Source organism: Martes martes (assembly GCF_963455335.1).
Source record: "Martes martes genome assembly, chromosome: 3".
Taxonomy (NCBI): Eukaryota; Metazoa; Chordata; class Mammalia; order Carnivora; family Mustelidae; genus Martes; species Martes martes.
The window spans coordinates 10,761,294-10,771,105 of record NC_137890.1 but is presented as its reverse complement, the minus strand read 5'-3'; the positions used below and the strand labels follow the sequence as shown (position 1 = coordinate 10,771,105).

General features: G+C 44.6%; 1 protein-coding gene across 2 annotated transcripts in view; it reads left to right on the top strand.

Annotated features, from left to right (window-relative positions):
* The first annotated feature begins 1,973 nt into the window (after positions 1-1,973).
* The window catches only part of PCCA (propionyl-CoA carboxylase subunit alpha), a 403,819-nt gene continuing 395,980 nt past the window's right edge, over positions 1,974-9,812 (top strand). For both annotated transcript variants that reach the window (XM_080798184.1, XM_080798183.1), the window contains exon 1: positions 1,974-2,123. In XM_080798184.1, the coding sequence (XP_080654310.1) occupies positions 2,019-2,123 (105 nt within the window). In that variant the 5' untranslated portion in view covers positions 1,974-2,018. The remainder of the gene's footprint in view (positions 2,124-9,812) is intronic.

Here is a 9,812-nt window from a genome sequence, read left to right as displayed (position 1 = left end):
CAGGGTAGAACTGTCCAGCTTCAAGTGCCGCCCAGTGTTCCTTTGAAAACATTGTGTTCGAAGTACAAGGTTGTATTAGTGATAGCGATAGTGAGATTGTCCAAAAATTGGAAAATAATCGTTTTCCCAAAGAGGTATATTGCCAATAAGAGTCATTAGCTCTCAGCTTCTTGTTTCCTGTTTTGGGGTTGTCCCTGTTATTACCATTCTTCTCCGATTTCATTAGGTCAGCCTCGCACTTCTGGGTACTAAATTATGAGCTGGCTAAGTTACAGTTTTGGCTGCTGTAGTGAAGGCAGAAATAACAATGATTTAAACAAGATAAAAATCTGTCGCTGAACCCTCCATGCATTAGACATGACCCCACAGGGTCAGGGTCCTGGGTTTCTCCCGTCATTTGTTCTGCCATCTTCAACATGGGGCTCCTGTCTTGGAGTCCACATGGCTGCTCCAGCACTTACCAGTATGTGTAATTTCAGGAAGGACAGTAGAGGAAATGGAGGGCATGCCTCTACTCTTTAAGGGCACAACGCTTCCATTCCATAATCAGCCCTTAGTCACATGGCCGCATCTTCTGTAAAGGAGGCTGGGTATTGCAGCCTTTGGCTCAGTGGCCTGTGTGCAGCTAAAACTTAGGAACTCTCTTAGTTAAGAAATGAGCGGAGAATAGATATGGGACAATTAGTTTCTGCCATAAATGCCTTTCATGAAAAGAGCTTCCATACGACAAAACAGACAGGATCTAAACAGAACCAATCCAAAGGCTAAAATAAGAAAGAAAAAAGAAAAGTAGATTTCTTGGTAAGAAGTGATTCCAGACTTAGATACATTAATGAGAAATCCTGTGAAACTGATGCTTTTTATTTTGTCTGTCATGAAAATTCCTACCTATATTTTACAGTTCCATTAAGTGTCACCTCTCTGATATCCCCGAATATTTTGTTTTTATCTCTGGGCATTTGCCATGCTGTAACATACTCTAGGTCTCTCCTAGCTTTGTTAACTCTCTCAAGGTGACTCTGAAGTAGTTATCAAAATAGTGAGGATCAGAGCTTCTGATACTGCCTTATTTGTAGTTAAGATGACCTGATGTCTGAGATTTGCTTTAAAATACTCCAGCGAAAGATGAAAAAGTGGGAATAGATGAAACAAGATTGACGGTTGATTTGTTGGAGCGTGTAATGAGGAGGGCCTGGGTGATCATAACCCTGTTTCTCTCTTTTGTGTCTTTTGTGCATGTTTACAAATTTGTAATAAAACAAAGCAAAAGGCCAGTCCTTGAAGACAGCTAGACCTGGGTTCAAACCCTAGTGTCACCACTGACTAGCTAAATGACTTTACCTCTCTATAAATTCGGTTTTTCAAGTTGGTAGTACTGTGTGGGCCTTTAGGGTTCTTGTAAAGATTAAATGAGACAGAATTTGAGACATCTAGCACGAGGTCTGGCCCTTAGTAGCTGCTGGTAAAGCAACAGGAACGGACCCTGGTTTGGGCCGATTCCTCTGACCCGCAGATACTACGCGGCAAAGTTAGATCTTGAGCTCCAATCCGTGATTTCCAGACCTAGAGTGTCTTCCCTGTTCCCACACTCATTCAGAAACCTCGTCTTCACTTGCAGTTCGTGCCTTCGAAGAAAAGGAACAGAGTCTGGAACTTGGGACACTCGGTCCTGCGGGACGGCCCCGGGGCTTGGTGGCTAACCGCCGCGGAGCGGTCTGGCCGCGGGCCGGGAGCTAGGCGGACGCCGGCGCAGGACCGGCTTTAACCCTAGCAGGCGCGGACCAGCTGCGGCCAGAACCCAGGCGTCCTCCCCGCCTCGCTCACCCCGGGCCCGCTCGAGCCCGCCCCCGCCCGCCGCGGATTTCCCCGGGTCGGCGGGTCGCCCCCCTTCTCCTCGCGCGCGGCAGGGGGCGGGGCCGCGGTCCCGGCGCGTGATTGGCCGAAGCGCTGGCGCTCCCGTTCTCCGCCCCCTTCGGCGGGGTGAGAGGTCAGCGGAGCGCCGGTCGGCAGGGGCTACAATGGCGGGGCTCTGGGTGCGGACGGCTGTGCTGGTCGCGGCCGGACGGCGTGGGCGGCGATGGCCGCAGCCGCTGATGAGGGGCGCAGCGCTGTGGACCCTGAAGGTGAGGAGCGACCGGGCGCCCCGCGGGCCTGCGCTTCGCTGGGCTCGCAGCCCGCACCGCCTGGGGGTGGCCGGTCGGGCGGAGAGCGCCCCGCGGTTCCCCCGGCGGCGCCGCGGCCCGGTTCGGCAGCAGCCGGCTACCCTCGTCCCTCTCCCTGCGAGGTCGCGCTGGTGCGCCCCAGAGTCGGCGCCGCCCGCCGCAGCCCTGACCCCGAGGCTGCTGGAGGGCAGAGGGGCCCACCCAGCCGGCCTGCGTGCGCTTTCGGCTCGCGCGTGCGAGGAGCGGCTGACAGCGGTCGGCCGCGGTGTCCGTGCATTCCCGGGCGCCGGTTCTCCTGCCGTAGCGGCTTCGGCGTGATCTCGAGCTTCCCAGCGTGAATTTTTAAGGGTCCTTACAGTTTCCATTTTCTCTTGCCTTTTTCCAAATTTGAAGGGACGCTGAATTGCCGCTCAAGTAGAGTTAGGATTGCGAGTTTACCTCAACCTTTAGAGTATCTGCGATGCCAGGATTGCTGCTACCTTTTACGTTTGAGAGCCTATTTTAATTGTATTACATCGTGGTTTGTTGTATATGCACCCTATGAATTTATTTTTATTTTCTCTGTAGTAGTTGCCGGAGTTTTGTACTGCGCTAAACACATTTGCCACTGTTCTGTATGTCCCAGGGTTTCGTGGTGGCAGCCTTGGCTCATATGTTGGAGTGTTTGTGGGTGGCCGTTAACACTTTCTCTTGAAAATGAAGTCTCTTACTGTTTTCTGAGCAAAGACTACCTTACTTTATTAATAGGGTTTATTAAGTCATTGGAACAAATTCCTTAAAATGAAAGTCTCCCTGAAAACCACCTGTCATCTGGTTCACTCTGCTTGTTAAACTTCCTTAAAAAAAAAAAAACAAAACTAAAAATAGCCACACAATGTGATTTATTGTCACTGAACTCTAGAATTGGAGGACACTTTAGAAACGATCTGGCCAATCCAACTCTTTTAAAGAGGAGGGAACAGAGGCCCAGGTGAACAGTGGGGGAGCTGGTGCTGGAAAAGGAAGTGAGCACCTGTTTTAGCTTAGGGTCAACTTTGGAATGCCACTCTGAAAATATACAGCGTTCTTTTTGTCGCCACAAAATGTACTGTTTTTAAATGCTCTCTGTCTTCTGTAATCATTTGTTGGCCGTATCAGTTGCAGTTGCCAAGACTCTTAGAGGCAATTTATGTAGGAGGCAGCATAGTATAGTGGCAAGGCATGGGCTTTGGGGACACACAGATGAAGTTTTGCATAGTATTAGACAAGTCAATTTGCTAGGCCTTGGCTTCTTCCTTTCAGCTACTTTTTTATTCAACAAGTCTTTGTTGGATTATTTCCTGTGTTCCATTGATAGGGAACAAATATAGTTTCTGCTCTCTTAGACATTTTAGTCTATTAGGGAGAGACAAATAAGTGTAAAATGCTATTAGGGGAGAGGTCTTGGTGCTGTAAGAAAATAAAGTGGAGGGATTTGACCGGGTCAAGATTTTGAGCTCTGTGTCATAGTTACTGTTGTGGTGCTTTACTGGAATTAATTTATTAATTTATTACAACATCTATATAATCCCCGTTTATAGGTGAAGAGATTGAGGCACGAAGTGTTAACGTAATCTGCTCAAAGCTGTGGAATTAGTGGCAGAACTAGGATTTAGAACTCCGGTACCGGTACCCTTAATCATGCTATACAGCTTAAGGGAAAGAAGCATTTTCCTTTGCCAGTGAAAACTGAAACAAGTTTGGAAGGGTAAAGTGACCTTTTTTGTAGGCAAAGAGAGAAGAGAAGGGTGTTGGCATATGTAAAGGTCCTGTGGCTGGAGGGAATGACAAGGTAGAAGCACTGAAAAAAACCTGGTTTGGTGGTGGTGTGCAGAGATTAATAGGTGGTTGTAGGGAGGTAGGTACGAATCAGATCATGCTGTGCTTTGTAGATCAAACTATTTGTTTTAATCTTTATCTTTTAGTAATGGGAAGCCATTCCTGTTGGAGGCAGGAGGGATTACACTGACGTTTTAGATTGGTGAGGGTGAGGGGAAAGGTGTCACCCTACGTATTGCTATACACTTAAAATACACTGTTGTGTAATATGTGGGCTTTGATTTTTCTTTCCTGCTTTCTTTCAGTGTGTCGGCAAAGAGGCCATCTTGTCTATTTCTGTGTTCTTAGCGAAGTTTTGGACTCAGTAGGTGCTGAATGTGTGGTAGTACTGACTGGAGTAGAGTTATATTTGTGCCAAGAAGGAATTCCTCCTGGAGGTGGGAGGAATCTCAGGAGTTCACTGTCACTTCAGGGGAAGAACTTGGAAGACCTTGAATTGCTGCTTAGCTTCTTTCTTTCTTAGCTTCTTTCTGTCCCTCCCTTTCATGAATTTGAAATGTGCTCTGCTGAGCCTGCATTTGGAGCAGAACCACTTGAAAATTTTATTCCTCGCATTCCTCTTTCCACTCCTGCAAAGCATTCGGTTGGCTAGAAGGCAGCCTGGCAACTCCAGACCTTAGTGTAATCATTCTTTTAGCCAGTTAACAGAAGTTTGTTTGCTTTTAGGGTATATGTAGAGTTCACCTTTTAGTCTTTTTTTAAAAATTCATTTTTTTAAAAATTTTTTTGAGAGAGAGACAGAGAGAGCATGAGAGGCGAGAAGGTCAGAGGGAGAAGCAGACTCCCCGTGGAGCTGGGAGCCTGATGTGGGACTTGATCCCAGGATTCTGGGATCATGACCTGAGCTGAAGGTAGTTGCTTAACCAACTGAGCCACCCAGGTGCCCGAGTTCACCTTTTAGTCTTATTTGTTTTGTGTATTAGCCTTTTAAACACGTTCTGTTTAAATACCTAGTTTTTTCTCCTGTCTGCATTTTTCAGGGGCTCAGGGACCATGGTTTTACGGTGATTGCTACAGTTGATTGAACATCTGTGTCCCTTACATGGTTTTGACATGTACTATCTCTTACCCATCTGACAACTAGGTAAAAAGTTGGAGTTTTACAGATGAGAAAACAAAGTTCAGCAGTTAAGTAACTAGCTTTAGGGCGCAGGTGAGGTAGGATATACATCTTGGGTGGCATAATTTCCAAACTTGCTTTTACAATTACAAATTCTCTCTCATTTGAGTGATGATTATATGGTGCCTGCACAGAACTTAAATGCTTAAGCTTTATGTTCCTTAAAATCCAAGAATTTCTTTCCTAGTCATGAAAAAGAATGTTGAAGCCTATCCGAATGCTTTAGAATTGCCCGGAGGTAAATCTTTCCAATGTGCTGATAGATTTCTTTTTCTTTGTTTTTTTAAAATTAATTTTTTATATTTTTATTAACATATAATATATTATTAGCCCCAGGGGTACAGGTCTGTGCATCACCAGGTTTACACACTTCACAGCACTCACCATAGCACATACCCTCCCCAATGTCCATAAGCCAACCCCCCCCACCCGCAACCCTCAGTATGTTTTATGAGATTAAGAGTCTCCTATGGTTTGTCTCCCTCCCGATCCCATCTTGTTTCATTTATTCCTTTCCTACTCCCTCAAACCCCCCACATTGCCTCTCAACTTCCTCATATCAGGGAGATCATATGATAATTGTCTTTCTCTGATTGACTTATTTCGTTCGGCATAATACCCTCTAGTTCCATCCATGTCTTTGCAAATGGCAAGATTTCATTTCTTCTGATGGCTGCATAGTATTCCATTGTGTGTGTGTGTGTGTGTGTGTGTGTGTGTATACATATATATATATATATATGTATATACACCACATCTCTTTATCCATTCATCTGTCCGTGGACATCTAGGTTCTTTCCATAGTTTGGCTGTTGTGGACATTGCTGCTATAAACATTTGGGTGCACGTGCCCCTTCGGATCACATTTGTATCTTTAGGGTGAATACCTAGTAGTGCGATTGCTGGGTCACAGGGTAGCTCTATTTTCAACTTTTTGAGGAACCTCCATGCTGTTTTCCAGAGTGGCTGTACCAGCTTGTGCTGATAGATTTCTGACAATCACTTGGGAAGAAAAATTTTCTAAGATTATTACAGAAACCAATTTCTGGTATAATAAAATGCTATGGACATTTGTGTATCTATATATCTGCTTTTTGGATTTTATTTTGTTCTTAAGATGTTCAAGGGGTGCCTGGATGGTGCAGCTGGTTAAGCCTTGAGCTCTAGTTTCAGCTCAGGTGGTGATCTTGGGGTCGTGGGTTCGAGCCCCACTTTAGGCTCTTGTGCTCAGTGTGGAGTCTACTTGTGTTTTTCTCTCACTCTCTCTCTCTCTGTCCCTACCTCCCTCCTTCTCTCTTTCAAGTAAACAAAAAAAAATCTTAAAAATAAAAAAAGAGTTTCAGAACAGAGGAATAATTGGTAAAACACTTTTCTGAATAAGGAGGAAAGATAGGGGACAGTTTGATCAAAAGAGTGAGGGAAAAGGAATTGTTCAAATGATTCCAGTCTTTTTAAAAAGATTTTATTTTTTTAACATAATCTCTACACCCAACATGGGACTTAACTCATAACCCCGATATCAAGAGTTGCAAGCTCTACCGCCTGAGGCAGCCAGCCATGCCTGGGTATTGCATGATTTTAAAAAATGATTTATTTGGGGGCACCTGGGTGGCTCAGTCATTAAGCGTCTGCTTTTGACTCAGGTCATGATCCCAGGGTCCTGGGATCGAGCCCCGTATCGATCTTTCTCTCACTCTCTGTCAAATAAATAATAATAAAATATAATAAATGTATAATAATATATAATATATATTACATATCATTTTAATATATATATTTGTATAATATATATTTATATGTAAATCATTTAAAAAAAGATTTTGTTTATTGTATTTTATTTTTATAATAATAGATAATAAAAATAAGATATAAATAAAATATTTTAAAAATGATTTATTTTAAATTCCTGTTGATATTTCAATTAATTAATTAATTAACTATTAAAGATTTTACTTATTTATTTGACAGAGAGAGCGATACAGTGAGAAAGGGAACACAAGCAGGGGGAGTGGGAGAGGGAGAAACAGGCTTCCTGCTGATCAGGGAGCCTGATGGAGGGCTTGACCCGAAGACCCTGGGACCATGACCTGAGCTGAAGGCAGATGCTTAATGACTGAGCCACCCAGGTGCCCTGACATTTTTATTTTTAAAAGAAGACAGAAACTGTGATGGAGTCGGTATTAATAAAATCAAAATAAAAGTGAATTTCAAAAATGTTGGAAGATAAAGAGTTATAAATTTAGTCAGGAAAACTAATACAGCATCCGTGGGACACAGCTGGTGGCTTAAAACAACACACATTTATTCCTTCACAGTTATGGAGGCTAGAAGTTGGAAATCAAGATGTTGGCAAGCCCATGCTTCCTCCGAAGGCCCAGTGAAGAGTGCCTCTTTATCTCTTTGAGCTTCCGGGGGCTCCGGCCATCGCTTAGCTTGTGGCTCCATTCCTCCAGTCTCTGCCTGTGCCCTCACACGGTCTTCCCTTCCTTCTCCCTGTGTGTCTTCTCCTCCTCCTCCTCCTCCTCTTCTTTTTTAAGGTTTTATTTATTTGAGAGCGAACACAAACTGCAGGGGGAGAGGCAGAGGGAAAGAGGGAGAAACGGGCTCCCTCTTGAGCAGGGCGCCTGACATGGGGCTCCATCCCAGGACCCCAGGATCATGATCCAAGTCGAAGGCAGAGGCTTCATTAACCGACTAAGCCACCCAGGCGACCCTTCTTTGTTTTCTAAGGACACTTGTCTTTGGATTTAGGGCCATGATGGGCTCCAGAATGGTCTCATCTTGAAACCCTTAAATACATCAGCAAAGACCCTTTTCCCCAAAGAGGTCACTGTCACAAGTTCTAGGACATGGACACATCATTTTGGGGGGCAACATTCAACCCACTACACCTGCTGTGTGCCAGGTGCTGGCTGTGCTGTGGTATAGCAGAGAACGTTTCTGCCCTCACTGTGGTTATATCCAAGTAGAGGACACTGCCCATGGTCACAGAAATAGGTAAGTTCAAAGAGTAGTAAGGGCTCTGAAAGGAAAAAAATAGGATAATGGGTTAAAGAGTTGTGGTGATGTTGAGAGCTGGTTACCTAAAGAAAATAGCGGAGACATTTCTGAACATGTGGCATTTGAAGGGAAAATGGACCCAGCCTACCCTGTGACAGTCTTGGGCACTGGCAGTCCATAGCACGGCCAAAGCAAAAGCTCTGAGACGTGATTGCATTAGGTATAGTCAAGGGATGGATGTGGCCAGTGTGGTCAGAGTGGGGTGAGAGACGGAGGAATGCGAGGAGATGAGGTAGACAGGGCACCCACGTAGGGGGATGTATGTGGAATTTACCCTAATAGTGGGAGTCATTGGAGGATTTTAAGCAGATTGGATTCACGTTTTGGGAAGACTGCGCCTCCTCTGTGGAGAATGTCCTGGTGGGGACTGGGGAGGGCAGAGTGGCAGCCGGGAAACCAGTCTACAGGCCACTGTAGAAATTCAAGTTAGTGACGATGGTAGTGTGGTGGCGCTGGAGTTTGTGAGACCTGCTGAGACCTGGGATGTATCTTGGGACTAGAGCCAGCAGTACTTGCTGTTGGGTTAGAAGGGAGATGTAGGGAAAGAGTGGAATCAAGGACCCTTGAAAGGAAGGCACAGAAGTCTACCACATACTGTAGAATTCCATTTATATGAAATGTCCGGAATAGGCAGATGCATAGAGACAGAAGGCTGACTAGAGGTGCCAGGGGCCGGGGGGAGGAGGGATAGTGGAGACTGCTAATGACTTAAGGGGTTTCTTTGGGGGGGGTGGATGAAAAAAGATAGTGGTGATGATTCCACAAACAACCTTGTGAATATACTGAGAGGCCACATTGTTGTATACTTCAAAAAAATGAGTTTTATGGTATGTAAATTATAGCTCAGTTTACATTAAAAAAAAAAAAAAGTGTGACTCTTGGTTTGACCTAAGCCCCTGGGTTGTGATAGTGTTTTAGAGTTAGGGAAGGCTGCAGCTTGGGAGAGAAGATGGAGACAGTAGTTCTATAAATGATTTGATTGAATTTATAGAACAGTGGGGTGGTTGATCTTATTGGTTGTTTGTAGGGCGATGAATCGTTGTGAGCAAGGAGAAGTAGTTTGAAACCATCTTCTGGGGTCGATGGATGATTCTGGGGTTGCTGCAAATGGCAAAGGAGGAAGAAGGCTCTATTCACATTGAATTACCAGTCCACCTTCAAATGATTCTCATTTTCACAGCTGTTTCCCAGGGTCAGAAAACAATGAAGTGGGAGATTCGGGATTCAAACTCAAATCTGACTTCAGTGCTTTTATTATATTAACAAATTTGACAAAACGGATAAAGGGGAAATTTATACAGCTTGGGCACAAAAAGTAGTGTGAACCTCATAGTAGCCACAGGAAAGAGGGAAGCAGTAGGCCAGAAGCTGTCCTTGTCTTATAGTAGTAAGGAACATTCCTTCATCGGTGTGAATAAACCTTGTCCTAGCATTGACTGCATAGAATACATTATATAAGGCAATTAGCAATCCAGTAAATAACTTTGGTACTTGTTCTACAAAAAATACAGCCATCTTTCCTATCTCATTGGTTGCCGCTGATCTGGCCCTTTGTGAAAGCTAGAGTTGTGGAAAAACAGTTCCGTTGAAGGTGGGATGGTTAGATTTTCTAG